The sequence below is a fragment of the Halichoerus grypus genome, chromosome 6 (assembly GCF_964656455.1).
Source record: "Halichoerus grypus chromosome 6, mHalGry1.hap1.1, whole genome shotgun sequence".
NCBI classification, from domain to species: domain Eukaryota; kingdom Metazoa; phylum Chordata; class Mammalia; order Carnivora; family Phocidae; genus Halichoerus; species Halichoerus grypus.
In genome coordinates this window covers 32,804,722-32,825,439 of record NC_135717.1, presented here as the reverse complement: position 1 = coordinate 32,825,439, position 20,718 = coordinate 32,804,722, and the positions used below count along the sequence as shown (strand labels likewise).

The window sequence follows — 20,718 nt, the reverse complement described above, 5'->3', positions numbered from 1 at the left end:
GAAAGGAAGTTGCCTGAATTGGATAAAAGACACAGGATATACAAAGGCAATGAGAGAGAAAGAGGGATAAAGGAATACATCAGGACGGGATTACAAAAGCCCCTGGATGTTGGGCTCAAATGCATACACGCTGGAATTTGGTTGCATATGAGTTCAAACCTGCAACTGGCCTTGGGGTCCCTGGATGATTTACTCAACACCCAGGGATAATATGGTGACTCGATCCATGTATGGCTGGTATTTAGCATCTCCTACATCTTTTGGAACTGTCCTATTTTCAAGTAATTGTATCATTTCCTTCATAAATACTTTCATACTTGGCAGACTACATGGATACAATTAGAGGTCAGTTTTTTACCTTCTCTCCATTGTCCTCTTCCAGTCCACTCTAGCCATCCTTCCTCATGGGGGGAAATTCACTTAGAATTGCTTGATTTCAATGATGTTAAATTTAGATAATCCACAGTGCTCTCACTTGGCGACCGTCATATCTCTTCCCCCACATCCCTCTGGCTATCAGTCCCTAGGACACACTATTTTTCCCCAATTGGTCTACTCACTCATGACTTCACTTCTGCCCTGTTACAACCTAGACCTCTTTGTCCATCACATCCCTCAATGTTTGCCATACTCATAATTATCCCACCCCCGCTCTGTCCTCCTGTCACACCCTCCTGGCATCACCCCCAGGTCATCAATCCAACCACCGCCTCACCTGTAAACCAGCAAGTTGAGGCAGAGATCATCACTTAACGACAATATCAATATCATTTCAAATGCAAGGACTCCCTCTCTGGCCCCAAATCCTGTTCTCTTTTCCTATCCCATTCCCTAGAAACTATTTCAAACCTTCACACCTGCCCATGAGACTGCAGATCTGCCAGCTCCATCCTCACTCCCAGATGATGTCTCTGTCTCTTATTTCATAAAGTCTTATGGACAACCCACATAGCCCACAGACTTACCTGCCTCTGGACACATGTCGTCCTTCTTCTCTCCTTCAGTAATGAAAGAGGCCTGTCTCCTCTAGCCTAACACCATCATTTGTGCTCTGGACAGTCCTCTTATGCAAGCAAGACCACCAGTGGCTTTCTCACCACCAACTCCAGCAGATGCCTCACATGTGACATTGAGAGCCCCACCCATTTTCCATGAGTCTCCTTGCCTGGAACTGTCATAATCCTACCCTTTCCAAGCTATTTCCCAACTTTTTGACTTCTCCGGCTCTGCCGAAATACAAGCTCCCCTTTTTCTCTGCACATTTTACACATCCTGCCCTCCCTCGTGGCCTCAGACCTCCATGCTCAGGCTTCTCCTACTGCCTACTCTTCAAGTATCATCTCTATGTTGACCACCCTCAGATCTGTCTTCCCCCAGTGACTCTCAGCTGCCTCCAGGAAACCTTAAACTCAATAGACTTAGAGAAGAACTCACCATCTTACCCTCAGTTTAAAAAAAAAAAAAATGATTTCTCTCCCCGAAGCCAAATATGAGTTCTGGAACTCCCACCCCTGCAAACACTCCTTAATTCATCTGTCTCCCTGCACCCCCACATATATTAAATTGTCAATCTTTGATAGTTTTAATGTTTGAGTATTTTTCTTTGTCCACTTCTTTCCTAACTCAAGATCACCACTCCATCCTGGCCTTCACCATTTCCTGGTTTCTGCCATAGCCTCCAGACTGGTCTCCCTGCCCCAGAGAGGGCCTCTCCGCCTATCTCCCGCACAGCAGCCCAAGCCAGCACTCTAAATATCTCTGCATATGTGACTGGCCCACTCTTTCCCTTAAGAGCCTTTTGATGGCTTCTCACTATACCTAGAATCAAGCGGAAATGCCTGACCACAGTCTAAACAACTGGCCCGTTCCCAGGTCTCTGTCGTTGGCTGCATTCACGCCAACCTCATTTCTGACAACCAAATCCCCATTGCACCCCTGCCCCCCACACGTTGACCCTCGAATCCCATAGAATTAATCATAGCCTTCTAAGTACATCTAGCTCCTCCCTTGGTAACTAATAATCAACACCTGCTACTCACCCGGCAAAGAAAACCCTTTCCCACTCTCTGCCTTAGTGTCCCTTATACCCAGCCCAGAGGCTCTTACAGAGTAGACACATAAGTGTTTATTATGTAAGCAATGGAATAAATAAATGTATCAGCATGACCACCATAACCATGATCTTCCTGTAATCAGTTACCAACTTCCTTTGGTCTGTTCTGGTAAAATGTACTGAGAGTAATGTGGATTCGAGAGTTGGCTGAACCTGAACACCAGCTCTTCTGCTTACTAGCTATGTGACCTTGGATAAGCTACTTCCTGGGCCTTAGCTTCCTCCTCTGTAAAGTGGGCACAATATGAGTAACCATATCCTATGATTATTGTGAGAATTTAAAAAAAAAATGCCTACAAAGCCTTTATTATCCCATTTGTCACATGGTCATAGCTTGACCAGTATCAGGTGTTTTATTATATACAGGGCTCTGGTGAGGATTACATTAATTCATTTATACGAACCTCCCAGCCTGGCCCGTCACAGGTACTTAGTCAAGGTTAGTGCCATCCCATCTACTACTACGGTGCACAGTCTTCCTGAGGCTGAAGTTAACCCCTGGATGGAACTCCAGAAAAGGGAAGAGCAAGGCACTAATTTTATCAGAACTCTTATTTACCGAGATGACATTTAGGAAATGCATTTGCTCTTTTCCCCCTAAGGGGAGACAGATATGCTCTTCCCTTACTGCTCTCTATTTTAGATGGAACTGATAAGGCCCTATTAATATAATTCTGTGCACAAAGAAGGTCCTGCCAAGAGCAGCCTGGTGTTATTTTAGCTCTATCCATAAATCCAAAGGCCTGACAATTATTTTTAATTCCACTTGCTAGTTTGAGGTTCTGCACAATTAATCCATACCATTAACTGCATAACTATAAATATAACCCAAGCTTTCTTGGATCCTTATGCCAAAAAGCACAACCTTATGAATACACTTGTTAGTGTTCCACTGGCTAAGAAGCTGTATGGGGGGGGGAGGTAAAAAAAGAAAAAAAAACAGAAAAAGGAAATTTCAGATAATAGACACACTTGGGAAAGCATCCTGGCTGGAGTGCTGTGTGTCATTACAAGAATCATAATATAAAATCCCAAGCTTTCATAGCCTTTTATGGGCTACCAGTTGCTGTTTATGATCTCATTTTGTTTGAGTCTTATGGTGGTTGGTCACATAAAGGGAAGGAGATAGTTATACAATTTTTTCAGAGTGGTAAACTAATGTTCATTCAAGGAACGTGGACCAGAAAGTTCAGCATATATGTGAAAGGACTGGAGGCAGTTTTCTGGTCACTGGCCCCAGGACCTGTGTGATTGTACATTTTGATATTCATCTCCTTGTGTGGGATGCAAAGAGAAAACAAGGGGACAGTGATACTTAAGTGTGTTCATCTTCAAAGTCTGAGCCCAGCTCCTCTGAGGAAAGAGAATGCTAGCAATAGGCTTCTAAAAATCCACTCAAAATGCAGGGAAAAAAATGTCCTATAATTGCCATTTAAAAAATCTGTATTGCACTTTGCATAATAGTTCCCATTTATTAAACTCTTTTTACTGTATAGCAGGCCCTATGCTAGATGCTTGACATACATTATTTATAATCCCCACAAGTTATGAAGTGCCTGGGTGACCATGTTCCAATCAATTGCTCTTGTAATCCTCAACATTCCCATCTATAAAATAAAAATAATTATAATACTTACCATTTAGGGTCCTGAAGAACATAAAATGTGCTAATGTACGTAATATGTTTGGCTCAGAGCCTATGTCATGGTCAATGCTCAGACGTTGTTAGGCTTTTTGTTTTCACTGTTTGGAACTAAACTCCATACTTTTCCCACTTGAATCCCCTGCCTTTCATGAAACCGGATGATGCCACAGGCATTGTAGAATTTGAGAAAAACAACAGAACTTAGTGGTCAGAGCATGGGTTTTAGAATAAGACAAATGGAGGTTCAAATCCAGTTCAGATTCTTGGAAATTAACTTGTCCTCTATATTCTTTACTCTTCTCGTTTATGAGATGGGGATAATAATAATAGTACCAACTTCATAGACTTTATGTGTGAATTAAGAGAACCTAAAAGCTCTTTCTGGTCACAGGAAGCATTTAATAAATGGTAGCATTCATATCCTCACAGGAAGCCCTTGGGGTGGATGATATCATTAGCTCTGTTTGACTGATGGAGACACTGATAATCTGAGAAATACAAAGAATGACTTTTCAAGGTTGGTTTGGGTCTCAGAATTAAGTGTTACCCACGGCCAAACTCAATTCTATAGAGCTGATCAACCTGTCTCTCCTAAATGTCTCAGCTGCTAACCAGTGCCATCCTCCAAGAAGCAGGAATGATAGCCTCTGCCCATTTCTGCTGACCATGGTGCTGACCTCTCTTTGTCTGCATGGACCCCTCCCCTATCTTTTGACAATGATTTGGGATTTGGGGCTCTGGATTAGACACGTCTTCGTCTCCAACTTCTGTCCTGATTGATTTATAGTATAACTTGATGAGTGTTCCATATTTTTTGAAGGCTCATCCATTTTCAAAGAGACGACAATTCCTGAATGCAAAACCTAGGGTGTCATTTTGGTAATGAAATTCAAATCTTGCTGTGATGATTCAAGTTACCAACTCAAATGCTATTTGGGGAGAGAGATGTGCTCAGTCCTTTCTGAGAAGTGTTGAACAAGTCTCTTATTTTGTCTGAATCTCTGTGTCCTCACCTGTTAAAAGGAGGCAAATGTTCCTGCTCTTCTTACAAAAATGGTGCTTGTCGGGAGTTGATGTCCAAATCTGATTCTTGCCCTCCTTTTCTACCTCATATCTGCCTGTCCTATTTTCTTCAAACACACTTTACTCACGGAAAGAAAAAAAGATACACCATCAGCTATAATCGCTGGCACACATGGAGGCTAGCACGGTGAGAAATGCTGTGAAGAATCAGGATTCTTCCAACTCAGACTGCCCATTTCAATGTGAAAATTAAACACAACGTAAAAGAGAGGCCACTAGTTTCTTCATGTCACTCTACAATTCCCTACAAGGGAATAAAAGTTGATTATCTTGTCTTTTCTCAGTTTCAGATTTTTCTCTCATATGCATTTCCAATGGAGTCTTTATTTGCACACTGAGAGAAACCAAGATGGTTCAGCCCCTACTTCTTTCCTTCTCAAACAGGTCCATTTAGTCTTTCTAATTTGCAGAATTATAATTCAAATGGAAGGAAAATAGACTCTAAGAACTCCCTAGATGTGATTGCGATGATTTTTAAAACACATTTTTAAAAGACAGTGGCTACAGATAAGGAACCGTATGGTGGAGTAATGAGGAATGAACGAGCCACACACTGCAGGAGGCGGGGGGAATTTACATCTTTGGGTTTGCAGAGGGATGCTGGCTGGTTTTGCACAAAGATGCAAGAGACTGATTATGTGGCAGATTTGCATGCGGCTCAGTGGGATGCTGTGAGCGAAGCTCAGGAAGACACCTGGTCCAGCAGGGAATCTTGTACCTGTAATAGCTCTTCTTGCAAACATTGGGAGCATGTCAACCAGGCAGGGATGGGGGACTCCCAATGTAGCTTGTCATAATTAAAGCAATGACAACCTTCACCACCAATGTACAAAGAACCTCCATCTCTAACCACATGGTGTCGTTGAAATCAAATGGACTTTAGCAGCTAACATACATGAGCCAGAATCTAGAAGTTGCCATTTACTTACTCTCTAACCTTGAGCAAGTCACCAATCCTCACAGAGCCTCAGATTCTTTAGATATAAACTAGGGGGAAGGCTGATAGTACTCATGTTGAATATCTGTTAAAAAAGAATCCAAGAGGGGCACTTGGGTGGCTCAGATTGTTGAGCGTCTGCCTTCGGCTCGGGTCATGATCCCAGGGTCCTGGGATCGAGCCCCGCGTCAGGCTCTCTGCTCAGTGGGGAGCTGCTTCTCCCTCTCCCTCTGCTGTTCCCTCCACTTGTGCTCTCTGGCTCTGTCTCTCTGTCAAATAAATAAATAAAATCTTAAAAAAAAAAAAAAGAATCCAAGAGAGAATACAAAGTCCCTATGCTATAGCCAGGATATAATAATAATTTTATTTTATACAATGTGGGGAATTATTTCAAGGTACAGGCAGCCAATTTCTTTGTCTTCAGAGTCTGAAAGCACCCTGAGTCTTCCACAGCTTAGAGATCAACACTGGGAATATTCAATCCCTCTCTATCTCCGCCTCTCCCTCTGGCCCACCCAGGCTCCAATGCCAAGAAAAACAGCGTAGTGGAGAGAGCAGCTCTTGCTGCCAACAGCACAGATGAGAAAACCACACTGCAGCTAGAGAAGGCAGCCTGACACGGCCACTTGGAGCCAGAAGCAGATTGCTGGGGTAGAGCACATCACTGTTCTGTCTCTTTTCTAACAGACAAATGTCATTCCTGTCCGCACCAACAGCATGCACATGGGGAAATAAGAGAAACCGACAGAGACAAAGCTGAGAAAGTCGAGAGCAGGTCCAAACAACAAACCACTGAGATCTGGTAGTTGTAGGTGGGGGGTTCGGGGGGAGCAATCCAGCTGCTGCCAACCAGATGAACCATGAAATGAGAAAAATAGGAGGAGCCTCTAATGTTTATGATTCAGTTCATAAAGTGGGTCAGATGGCCCATGTCCCTTGGATAACTCTTCTCCATCCTTTAGGACTCAGGACACGTGTGAGTTCGTTCAGGAAGGCTTTGTTTGTTGCTTTCCTAACAGTCAGGCTGGGGAGATATCCTGCCATGCCTGAGGCTTGTCTCTACTATTAGCACTCATCTTACTATGACGATGTTGTAATAGAAAGTTCACTGTGGGTCACCTGGGTGGCTCAGTCGGTTAAACGTCTGACTCTTGATTTCAGCTCAGGTCATGATCTCAGGATCATGAGATCAAGCCCTGTGTCAGGTTTCGCGCTGGGCATGGAGCCTACTTACGATTCTCTCCTCCCTCTGCCACTCCCCACCTCACTCTGCTCTCTCTCTCTAAAAAATAAAAGAAGTTCATTTCTCTGTCTCTCCCACTAGACTGTGAGCTTCTGCCTCACCCATACCTACCACAGGCTTGGCACAGGTAGGTAATGGGTAAATACCTGGCAAACAGATCAGTAGGGGTAAGTGGGTGGGTTCAAGAGTGGATGACTCACATGGATGGATGAAAGATGGTTTGTCAGATGGGTCGATGGATGGATGGACAGACAGATGGTTTATTACACGACTGAACACTGGATGACCGGATGGGTGAATATATGGATGGACAAATAGTTCAATTGTATCAGATACTCATAGTTAGTAGTTACTTTACCCCAAAGAGCAAGATTTGAATCTACATAAAGGACTAGGTATCATCATTTCTCCCCTCCACTCAACTTCCAAGGCAGATATCAGCCACAAGAATCTCTTGGCTCTTTGTAAAAATTGTCATCATTCATCCTAGAAACTGTACAAAATGGTAGAATGAGCACCAGACATGGAAAGGCGTAAGATCTAAATTTGAATCTTTGATCAGCTATTGATAAAAATGTCACTGAATATCTCCAAGTATTCCCTACTCAAAAATCAGAGAGTACCACCTACTTCACAGGATTATCATGTAGCTAAAATTAAATTGTAAATATGAAAGCCAATATTGTAAGGTTTGTGTTATATTCAGAGGACCAGTAAAGTCGATCTTTCATCTACTCATTTCAAATTTGTTTTAGAAATATTCTATCTTTTCCCCAAATGAGAGCTCACTTGGAACACCAATATACCAATCAGACAGAGCACTACCATCTCTGGTTAAAGCTGGATCCTGTCTCATTAATCCCTATCTACTCAGAGACCACTGCAGTGCTCTGAAAGAATCTGGCATCCCGGAGAACACAGAAAAAAATCTCTCTCCTCTATGATGCATGGGAGTCTCATTCTATGTTCCATGGTGTCGGGCTGAAACCCCACTCTTCTCCTTCTCATTCTCCCTCTCCCTCTCTTCCTCTCCCTCTCTCCCTCTCTTCCCCCTTCTGTCAGAGGAGCCCAGGGCTTTGCATTCATCTATGCAAAGATGAGCTGATGGCCCTGTCAGAAAATAAAAATGGTTTTCATCCGTCTCTTCAGGAGTTTCTAGAAATACTTCTGACTGAGACGCTCTCTGAATAATTCACTCATTTGAGATTATTTAAATAATCTATTCACTCATTTTCATAATTGATGGCAATGGCACACTATCAAGGGTACAGCTTTTGTCTTACATTTATACAATCTGTCAGCTTAATCATGCCCCCAGCACCCTCAGATAGCTTCCTTATCAAGTTGGGTTTATGAGTTCTGTAGACATGCATACTCCAGATGACATCATGGTTGACTCTGGCTCTCCTGTGAGAGAGATACTGTTGGGGTTCCAATTCTGCCTCCACCACTATCTCCTTGGGCAAGTCATTTATCCTATGTAGTTTCCAATTTCTCTCCTATGACATGGAACTCCAATTATAATTGAAGCTGGCATTTACTGACCATCTACTGTATGCCAGTTGGTGTTCTGAGCACTAGATACACATATTTAAAAATTTTCCCCACAACCTATGAGGCAGGTACTCCTATCAGCTCCCTTTTAGATATGACAAAATGCAGAGAATGGTGTGATATTTAAATGAGAGAATGCCCTAAAAACATTCACCTGCATCATGGAATAGGAGCTCAACTTTGGTACCTGCTACCATCATCACCCTCACATCAACCAACATCACCACCATCATCACCACCAAACATCCTTATTATTAACATTCCCATCAATGCATGTTCTCACAGAGATATCTTGTCTGTGAATTGCTTTTTTTTTTTTTTAACTTCTGAAATTGAGAAAACTTTTAGCAGAATTTTGCCTTCCAGGAGAACACTGGTTTAACTGCTATTCTTTTGGGAGTTGGTTTGTTGTTACGAATGCAAAAAAAAAAAAAAAAAAGAGAACCAATGCAAGACAGACAGACAGACAGACACACACACACACACACACACACACTTACACACGCACAAGGAGGTGGTACCACTTACTTCAGTCCGAAGTGTTAATTTTCTAGAGACCTACTATATTTTCCCCACTGTGACCTAACATAGTGTACTGTGTGGGTATTTAAAATAGCCACAACGCATGACTCTAGGGAAGTCAGATGATCATTTTAAATCTTCTGCGATGGCTTAACTTTCCCTCTCTAGGGCTTGTATCATTTGAAAAACTTAATGATCATTACATAAGGAAACAAGTTAAATTTCACACAGACTCTGCTAAGGTAGTGATATCACCAAACCCATTTTACAAATGGGCCCTTGACTTTAGATGTGGGTTGGGGAGGAAAAAGGAAAGAAAGAGAGAGAAAGCGAAGCAGGGGTTGGGGTTGGGGAGTAGGGAGAAAGAAAGACGAACAATGTCATTTATGGGCATGACCTATTTCTTCTGGAAATACTCAATCCAGAAATGCCTAAGCACAGACCCATGCCTGAAAATTAAAACAAACAAACAAACAAACAAATCTGACTGATTCTGCTTTGTCATGAAGCTCTCAGCAGATCATCCAGTGAATGCCATGTGCTTCAATTCCTTTCTGACATTCCTCTCAGATCCCATTGCCACCGTCCCTATTCATACCTTACACTCCCCTTGAACCCGAGCTACTTAAAGCACCCCTGAGAAATTTTCCCAAAGATCCTCACCAATCATCATTTCCTTTTTAAAGAAGCATCAGAGTCTGCATCTATTAAGAGCAGGCTGCAGGGTTGATATCCCAGCTCTGCGACCCTGCACACTTTTTGAATTTGTCTGGAACTCATTCCCTAGTTTATAAAAGAGGGTAACAGCATCTGTATTCCAGTGTCCATGTGAGGACCAGACGAGTTTATATATTTGAATGCTCAGCACCTGCATGGTGACTCATTAATGCTAAACAAATGGTAGCTATTACTATTTATTATTTTTCTGTTTTCTTCTCCTTCAATGGCGCCCCAACGATTACTGAATAAAGTCCTGTAGACTCGAATTCACTTCTCAGCACAGCCCTTCCTTCTCATCATTCCCTCACAATGATCCATATTCATTTCCTGGTGTACTGTAACAAACAGCCTCCAACTTTGCCGCCTGGAACAACAACCCTTTGACAACACCTCACGGCTTCACAGGCCCACAGTCCAGTGGGGCTCGGCTGGGTTCTTGGCTCAGGGTCTCACAAGGCTGAAATCAAGTGTCAGGCAGCTTGGGCTCATGGCTGGAGGATCTGGGAAGAATCCACTTCCAAACTCCTTCAGGTCGTTGGCCGAGTCCAGCTCCTTGAGGGCTGTAGCACTGGAGTTTTTGCTTCCTTGGTGGCTGGTGGCCAGGGACGAAACTCATTCCCAGTGGCCCTCCACGTGCCTTGTCCCATGGCCCCTCAATTCTCAAGCCTAGCAGTCAAATCCTTCCCGTGCTTGAATCTGTCTGGCCTCTTCTTCTGCTATTAGTTGCAGAAAAGTCTCTACTTTATTTATTTTTCAAGATTTTATTTATTTATTTATTTGACAGAGAGAGACACAGCAAGAGAGGGAACACAAGCAGGGGGAGTGGGAGAGGGAGAAGCAGGCTTCCTGTGGAGCAGGGAGCCTGATGTGGAGCTCAATCCCAGGACCCTGGGATGACGACCTGAGCCGAAGGCAGACGCTTAATGACTGAGCCACCCAGGTGCCCCAAAAGTCTCTACTTTTAAAAGGCTCCTGTGATGACATGAGGCCCAGCCTGATTAACTCAAAGTCAGCTGACAACCCCTTCTACTCGCTAATGTGACAATCACGGGATGCATAGCTCATGATATGCCACATACCCTTCAGGGGGAGGCTTACAGGGGGTAAGGGGCATTGGGGGTCATTCTTAGAATTCTGCCTACCACACAAGCTATGGTTCAAACACATTGAAATCCTTGTTTCTGGGCTTTCACTTACAATGTTCCTTCTGCATGGAATGGCCTTCCCACACATATTCAGAAGTCCAGATCACACATATGCTCTGACACTTGTCCAAATGAGAGGGTGCTCTGTATAGATGCCCTCAACCCTTCTGCCTATACATAATGTCTATCTTCTCTAAATACTGTAGAGTTCTATCAGAACATCTTTTGTGGCACATATCACACTGTCTTGTGGTTATGAGCGTCTCCTAGCGTCCTACTAGATTCTATGTATCTTCAAAACCAGTCCATGTGTTACTGCAACCCTCCACAATGACCTGCACACAGTAGGTATGCTGGACATTTTGTTTGATGAAATACATGTGTGAAATGCATAAGGGTTATAATCCAAATCCAACTGATCTGTTTATGGGGGGGCAGTTTTACCAGAAAAAGAAATCATTTAATAACAATATTTATGGAGGATACACCAGGTGACAGGAACTGATCTACATGCATAAACAAGATTTTACTGGCGTTGGTACTGTCTCACTCACCAGAGATTACTCAGGGTGCGACAAAACTGCAATTTCCTTATTTCCTTTTCTCCCATACCATTTCTCTTAAGCTTTGCCACTAAGCACTGTATTCCAAAGGAAGAAAGAGGCACAAAGAGCCTTAAAGCGAAAAGTTCTGATAACCAGGATGACATTGACAAACCAGTTTTTCAGGGTCACAAAGAGTAAATCTATGCCCTAAAGCCATGGTTCTAGGCCTTTAAGGGACATGAGAATCATGAGGACAGCTTATGAAAAAAAGCAGAATCTGAAATGATCATTCCATAGGTTTGAAGTAGGCATAAGACCTTTACACCTTTCCCCTGGTGACTCTGATACAGGGAGCCCCAAGAACTACACTTGAATGACCAATGCTGAAAGATGTTCCTCATGTGGAGAAGTCCATGAAAACCAATCTTTTCATCCATTTTTTTTTTTCATCCATTTTTATATCCATTCTACAAATACTGAGTCTTGGCAATTGAGCACCAGAGATCGAGTGGCAAGAGAATAAGTGAAAACCTGAAAACAGACTTCTCTCAGTGATAGTCACAGCCAGAGCTCATGGCTTCCTCAATGGGCCGCCATTATCTTCCAAGCAAAGCAAGCACATGGGAGAAGCCAGAATGTCCTCTGTCCACTTGCAGAAGGTGTACACAAGTCTCTTTGCTTTCAGCAATGCACACAATTATTTTATTGGTTCGTCATTTACTAGTGGTCTCTCAATTATTTTCCTCCAAGACTTCCTTCACATAATCATTGGAATACGTGTGTGCAGAAGCCAATTACAATGCTTGCATAAATACTTCAATCCTTTCGCAGGATGAACCTGTTTGCAGATTATTGATAACACACACAAACTCACACACACAAGCAAACACACACTAGAAATCTTCTACACATGAGTTCTTGAGACTCACTGAGTCAGTCTAGGCTAAAAGTGGGGGGAGGGAGTGACGGAGGGGTAGTAAAATACAATGATCCAGAAGGGAGGGAGTTACAGCAATCTATCATTAGAAATCACGTCATGTCACAATTGTACCCCATGCATACACCACTGTCAGTAAAGGACTTCCTAGATCTGATCACATGCTGACATGCCACATCAGAACTATACATTCCAGATGTCAGTCCAAGCTTTCTCAAAGACCTCCTGTATCATATCTGCACCAAGAATTCCTTCCTTAAGTGGCATCTCCTTCATTATGCACAAGAAACAAGGGACAGGGTATGATCCAGGAAGATGAAACTGCTATAGACCAGAAAAGACATGGCCTATGAAGTATGATAAATATTTATCCCCCAAGTTCCAGTGAGGTGGCTTTGGGTGGAATCTGCTGCCCCCCATGAGAAAAAGAAGGTGGATGCCATTCTAAGGGTGGGAGGAGCCCTCTTAATTTCTCCTCTCAAATATCCCTGTCCCACTGCCAGGCTTTCTGTTAGATGTAGTGATTACGAATGCAGCCTTTGGGGTCAGGCAGACCTCCACCCACATCCTGCTTCCTTCACCTACTAGCTGGGGGGATCTGAAACCGGTCACTAACCTGAATTTCTGTTTGTGAGGCAGGAATCAGAATGCCTCCTTGAGATGAGTTGTTGAAACAACTACATGAGATCATGCACGTAAAATTCTCACCATAGCTCTTGGTGCAGAGTAGCTCTTAATGAATGGTGCCTGAAGTCTGAAGTCATCATGCCCAACAAATTGTACAGAGACCATTCTGGGCACTAGAAACAAAGTCCCGTGGCAGAGCTAAAGAAACATGAATGGACCTGACGTTTTCCCAAATGGGGCTTGTGGTCTAAATGAAGATAAATATGCAAGCAAACAATGACAATGCAAAGTGTTAACACTCCTAGGAGTTAGTATACAGGTCTGTAGAATGAGGTGGAAAGGACCCAACCCATTTGAGATTATCCAGGAAGGGTGTCCTTGGAAAAATTGGAAAAACGCTCAAAGGAACAGGAATATCAGGGAGCAGAGCATGAGCCAATGACAACCGAATATCCTTCACTGGGAGGATAAGAATGAAGATGTCTGTGCTGGGACACAGGAGAATGACCATATTTGGGAGGGGGAGACAATGATTTTGGCTTTTGACAAGAGGAAGTTGGAGGTCTGTGGGCTCTCCGCATGGGGGTGTTCTGCAAGCAAGCGTGGAGATCGGGAGGTCTGGGCTGGTGTGAGGGATCTGGGAGTCATCCTGTGAGGAAGGCAGCTGGCACTAAGGTCCCCAGTGAGAATGCAAACAGACCGGGGAGGAGAAAGGGGAGGCAGATGCATCAGAGCATGGGAACAAGACTCTTGGTTTGGGAAGACATGATGGGTCCCTCATGTCTTCTGGGGCATCGCTATCATCCTTAATTACTGCTTTTCTAGAAAATAAGAGGATTATTTTACTTTAATAGGTATGGGTTTTGCCCTATTTATGCTTGAGGTCAAAAAATTCAAAAACTGCTTTCAAAATCTTTCTTTGACTCTCTCTCTCCCTTTCTGTCTATCTCCATTTTAAAGCTAGTCTATGTGTATGTGTATATGTGTACGTGTATATGCATACATATATTTTCATTTTAAAGCTAGTGTAACCCAAAAATGGTAAAGAGAATTATTCCCAAAGCATTTTTTTTTCAGGTAGTTAATGAGAAATTTATTCAAGTTGGAGAAATCCAGTCTATACTCAAACCCAAGCCCTATCACCTTGGAGACTCCCCAGCTGGCTGAGTCAAGTTCACCCTTCTCACCCCAGCAAAGGCTCGGTGATGAGCCACTTGAGGAGCGGGATGGTTTCCTACTCATCCTTGGATAAGCCCTGGTGCTTGAAATAATGGTGGCCATAGAGTTGGTGCCCGGGGACTACTGTTTGTACTGGCCTGGGCTGCCAATTGCTGTTTTCAAACATCTCTGGGAGGCCTTGCTCCAAGACCCACCAAGCTCCAAGGCAGAGCAAAACCCACTGGAGAAAAGGAAAGGCAAAGAGCACGGGAGTCCTGATTTGTAAGAGGAAGCCTGCTTAGCGCTGAGTTCTATGTCTGCTAGACACAAGCAGGCATTGGTCATGGCACTGGAATAATCCATGCCAGCCACAAACAAGGGCCCGGCAGAAAGCAAAGGCCCCTCCAAGGGCTTGTCACAATTTCCAAGACTCCCTCCTTACAAGCTGCTGCTTCCCATGACGCCACTGGGTGACCTCAGAGATAGAGAGAAGTCGCCTCTGAGCCCCAGAATAACAGCTCCCTCCTTCCGCAGGCTGCCCCCTCTGATGACCTGCTATATCCTATATGCTGCCGGCAGGCAGGCTGAAGGATAACATGACCGGTATTTACTTGCTCCACTGGCTTCCTCTTTCTTCAAGACAGAAGCACAAGGAGTTATTTCTGAAGAACTGGATCCCCTGAGTGCCAAGAGAATAGCAGAATTACAGGAAGCATTTGTACATTCTAAGCTCAATTCGGCAGTAATTCCCTGAGCTGCCTTTTTGAGAAATTGTATTTCAATAAGAATTTGAAGGAGGACACACAAAATATTAAAAGGGCATTTTCTGTATCTGGAAACGGAGGATATCAAGGGCAGCCTTCTTTTACGAAATGCTATCACCTGTGTGGCAGTGGCCCCCCTGTAAACAGGCTCCCTGGCAAATGAGCTAGATCCAAAGGCAGCACTGAAAATTCACAGGTGTGAGCCAAGTCTGACCCAGGACGGGTGAAATCCAACCAAGGAGAACGATTTCACAGCTCCACAGTGATCCTCAGGTTGTGTAACTTCAAATGGTTGAAAAATAACGCCAAAACAAAACGACAGAAGGCAGAAAAGGCCCACGTTCCCTATCGCCTATGAAGAATAGGAAAAAAGTAATTTGCATGTTGGCTTTGCATTTGTAAGAGGAAAGAAAACCCAGAACTTGAAGGATGGATAAAAGAAGGTGTGGGTACAGGAAAACATTACAGGTAAAAACAAAAACAAAAACCCAGCATGTTCAGCGTCCCAGATGTACAAAGGAGCCCAGCTCAGTGATGGCGATGTGGGCCACAGGGTATACCAGATTTCAGTTAACTAGAATCCAATGTTTTCCTCAAGCATCACAAAAAAACACAGACTCCCACCCCACCCTCTGGCACAGGCAGACTAGAATCTAAGTTCCATGAGTACAAAACTTTTTTTGTCTCTCTTATTCACTGATAGATTCCAAGTATCAAGAATAGTGCCTGGCACGTAGTTGGCACTGAATATTTGTTGGATGAATGAATGAAGTGTGATTCAGTGCTTGGGTATACCACCTAGAGGAGAAATAGAGTAAGTGTTCAATAAACAATGGTTATTGTTGATATAACTAGTATTCAGGTCCGGGAGTTAAATATGAAAACTCAGTAAATGCTGGTAGTTAACTGTGCTGGGTATCTCAGTTTGAAGGGTTTCAAAAATTGTTTTGAATTAAGGTTCAATGAAATGCACTAAAATAAACAGATCTTGGGTGACAGTTTGACACATTTTGACAAATGTTCAAGATATGAAACATTGCCATAACTCTAGAAAGCTCCCTGTGCCCTTTCCTATTGACTGCCTGTTTTGGAAATTCATCCATGTTCTAGGTATTACCAGTTCATTCCTTATTAATGAGTAGCATTCCACTTTATGAATATACCATAATTTATTTATCCACTCCTTGCTGATGGACACTGGCATTCCTTCTGATGTTTTGCTCTGATGAATAAAGTTGCAATGAACATTCTTATACAAATATTACTTTTGGGGTATAAGTTTATATTTCTTTACAGTAAATACCCAGGAGTATAACTGGTGGGTTGGAAGGTTTGTGTATATTTTTCACTTTATAAGAAACTGCCAAACACTTTTCCATGGTGGTTTTAATTTTACATTCCCACTGGCCATATATAAGAGATTCAGTTGCTCCATATCCTTACCAACACTTGGTATTGTCACTCTTTTTCATTTTAGCCATTCAGTGGGTGTGAAGTGATATATCATTATGGTTTTAGTTTGCATGTCTCTGATGGTCATAAGCATGTTTTCACTAACTTATTGGCCATTTCAGTGTCTAACTTAATTTCCCACTTTTGTGTTGTTTTATTTTTTATTATTCATTTATTGGAGTTCTTTATATATTCTGGATATGAGCCCTTTGGGATATACACAGAGAGTTAATATTTTTTCCCAATCTGGGGCTTGCCTTTTTCATTTTCTAACAGTGTCTGTACATGAGAAAAATTAAAAAATTTTTAAATTTTGATGTTTGATGGAGTCCAGTCTATTTATATATTTTAAAGATTTTTATTTATTTGAGAGAGAGAGAATGCATGTGTATGTGTGTGTGTGAGAGAGAGAGAGCACCGAGGGAGAGGGAGAAGCACACTCACCTCTCGGCAGAGAGCCCGATGCGGGGCTCAATCCCAGGATCTTGAGAAAATGACCTGAGCCAAAGGCAGACGCTTATCTCACTGAGCCACCCAGGCGCCCCCAGTTTATTATTTTTACTGTACACCAAACGCCTTTTGCATTCTGCTTTCTTGGATCACAGCAATATCCTCCTAAATTCTCTTCTAAACACTTTACAGTTTTAGCTTTTACATTTAGGTCTGAAATTTAAGTAATTTTTATGTATAATGTGAGCTACGGGTCAAGGTATTTTTCTTCCATGTGGATATCTGGTGGATCTAGCACCATTTATTAAAAGGACTTTCTTTTCGTGGTGTCTGGGTGGCTTAGTCTGTTGTGTCCGACTCTTGGTTTTGGTTCAGGTCATGATCTCAGGGTCGTGAGATTGAGCCCCGTGTAAGATTCCACGCTCAGTGTGGAGTCTGCTTGAGATTCTCTGCCTCTCCCTCTTCCCCGTCCCTCCCCCCACTCGTGCCCAAGCTCTCGGTCTAAAATAAATGCATCTTTTTTAAAAAAAAGACGTTCCTTTCCCCCATTGTCATAATTACTCATCAAAAAGCAATTGAATGCATGTTTATGGATTTATTTTCATCATTTCATCACTATATGAGATGTCAGTTATAGGGTTTTCATAGATAACCTTTATCAGATTGAGAAATCTCCCTTCCTTTATCATGAATGGATATATTAGATTTTGTCAAATGCTTTTTCTGCATCTATTGAGATGACCATACAATTTTCTCCTTTATTATATTAATATGGTAAGTTACACTGATTTATTTTTTGAATGTTAAACCAATCTTGAGTTCATAGGATAAATAACATTTATCCATGGTGTATTATTTTTTTAATATATTGCTGGATTATGATTACTAATATATTGAAACACTGTGTAGATTGGTGTTATTTCTTTTTAAAATGTCTGATGGAATTCACAGCCAAGCTATCTAGGTCAGGAGTTTTTTTTGTTTTTGAAATGGGGAAGATTTTAGTCATAAATTCAATTTTGTAGCAAGTTTAGAGCTTAGAAACTTAGAGACTTCAGACTATTTCTTTTTTAGGTCAGTTTTGGAAATTTGTGAGTTTTTTTTTTCCCCCCAAAAATATACCCATTTTATCTACGTTGTGGAATTTGTTGGCATACATTATTCGTAATATTTTTTTTATCATTTTGATGTCTGCAGGATCTGTAATGTCTTGGTGATATCTCCTCTTGCACTTTTAGTATTTTTTTTAAAGATTTTATTTATTTATTTGACAGAGAGAGACACAGCGAGAGAGGGAACACAAGCAGGGGGCGTGGGAGAGGGAGAAGCAGGCTTCCTGTGGAGCAGGGAGCCCGATGTGGTGCTCGATCCCAGGACCCTGCGATCATGACCTTAGCTGAAGGCAGATGCTTTACGACTGAGCCACCCAGGCGCCCCGCATTTTTAGTATTTTTTATTAGTATTTGTGTTTTCTCTGTTTTGTGTGATCACTCTTGCTAGAAATTACAAATTTCATTAATCTTTTCAAAGAACTACCTTTTGGCTTTGTTGATCTTCTCTATATTTTGTGTTCTACTTTGATTTTTACTCTTATATTTGTGATTTTCTTCCTTCTATTTCATTTGGGTTTACTTTGCTCTTCTTTTTCTAGCTTCTTAATGTAGAAGCTTAAATCACTGACTTTACACTTGCCTTGATTTTTTTAATTATAAGCATTTAAAGCTATAAACTTCCCCCTTAGCACATCTTCCACTTTATTCTTCAAATTTGATATGTTGTGTTTTCATTGTCATTTCATTCAAAATATTTGCTAATATCTTTTGATTTCTTCTTTGACCCATGGGCTATTCAGAGATGTTATCTTATTTCCAAACATCTGGGGATTCTCTGGATCTATTTTTATTACTAACTTTTTTTTTTAATTTTCTGATTTTTTTTTTTTTTTTTTAAAGATTGATTTATTTATTTATTTGAGAGAGAATGAGAGACAGAGAGCATGAGAGGGAGAGGGTCAGAGGGAGAAGCAGACTCCCTGCTGAGCAGGGAGCCCGATGCGGGACTCGATCCCGGGACTCCAGGATCATGACCTGAGCCGAAGGCAGTCGCTTAACCAACTGAGCCACCCAGGCGCCCCTAATTTTCTGATTTTTTAAAAATTTTATTTTATTATGTTATGTTAGTCATCATTCATTACATCATTAATTTTTGATGTAGTGTTCCATGATTCATTAAAGCATATAACACCCAGTGCTCCATTCAATACGTGCCCTCTTTAATACCCATCACCAGGCTAACCCATCCCCCCACCGCCCTCCCCTCTAGAACCTTCAGTTTGTTTCTCAGAGTCCATAGTCTCTCATGGTTCATCTCCCCCTCCGGTTTCCCCCCCTTCATTTTTCCCTTCCTACTATCTTCTTCTTCTTTTTTTTTTTTTTAAACATATAATGTATTATTTGTTTCAGAGGTACAGGTCTGTGATTCATTTATTTTAACACTGTGTGGTCAAAGAATGCATTCTGCATGATTTCCATCCTTTGAAATATATCAAGACTTGTTTTATGCTCCAGAACGCAGTCTACTTGGGTCCTTTTCTAAGTACACTTGAAGGAAAGTTTCTTTTGTAGCTGTTGGGTGTAGCAGGCAAAATCTTCCAAAGCTTTCTCTTCATCTTTCCTTCTAGGCATCCATCACGGATCCCCCAAAGTCAGTGCTTCTGTTTGCACAGTACTTTCTTCTGATCCTAGTGAATTATGTACATCTCCCACTCCACATCCTGCATCTTCCTACCCATAGGATCTCTCAAGCCTCCATCTGAAGTGCAAAGTGAACAGAAATCTCAAGCTGCTTGAGGCAGTTTAGAAGCCATGCCTTGCTTGTCAAGAAAGACAAGATAACGACCCAGGCTTCCTTTCGATATTTTTTGTTCTACTCTTTATGTGATTGTGTGGCGACTAATTTGGGATTTGGTGGAGAGAGGGCAAATGGGGTAGATATTGTCATTGTTCGTGTGGGGTCATCTGTAAATCCCCCATGACGTCTCCCCTGTCTGACTCAGGACCCGGCTCAGGTGGGATGTGTGATGATTTTTTTCCTGCAGAGTTATGTTTTATATTTTCAATAGTTAATATATATGTACTAGAAAATGTGCTTTACAAGAAATATAATCTCCCTCTCCAACCTGTGATTTGCACAAGTGATACACTTAAGTTTGGGAAATTAGTTGACTTAAAGTAAAAGACTATGTCAATGAAAATACAGGGGTTTATCTATATGGCAAAATGTGTAAATATGGTACTTAATATGGGGTGTACGCAAACTGGTGTGATCACTGCTATACAGTAAACATTTGCTATTGCAACAATGTGAACCAACCTTTAGTCTTTAAATTATTTATCCTAAGTCCTTCAAGGACCCTTCCTAATGAGATTGGAGAAGCTGACACAAGGAACAGCACACGGTTACCACAGTTCACCCAGAAAAAGCATTCCAGCTACACCTTATGATATTTGGTTCACCTCGTTCCAAGAAAGATCTGCTCCTGGTCGTGGGATGGAATCTGGAGCAGCTCAGCAGGAAATGTGTTGGGAAAAGAATTAAGTCGAGCCCTTCCATTGCCCATGCATTCATCCCCACCCTGCATTACCAACATGCAGAAGGATGCTCACCTTTTCCCATTCTCGGTCCTTGTTCAGCACAATCACCACCAGTCTGGGATGCACCTGATAGCCTTCCTCAGTGAAGGACAAGTCTTTGCCATCCCATGTCACATTGACCATAAATCTAGAGAGAAGAAGAGAGAAAGACAAGTTTTTAGGGAAGAAGG

General features: G+C 42.1%; 1 protein-coding gene across 1 annotated transcript in view; it reads right to left on the bottom strand.

Moving 5' to 3' along the window:
- The window catches only part of GRIN2A (glutamate ionotropic receptor NMDA type subunit 2A), a 379,633-nt gene that overhangs the window by 105,352 nt on the left and 253,563 nt on the right, over positions 1–20,718 (bottom strand). Inside the window, exon 5 of the mRNA XM_036070595.2 lies at positions 20,561–20,675. Within this exon, the coding sequence (XP_035926488.1) occupies positions 20,561–20,675 (115 nt within the window). The remainder of the gene's footprint in view (positions 1–20,560; positions 20,676–20,718) is intronic.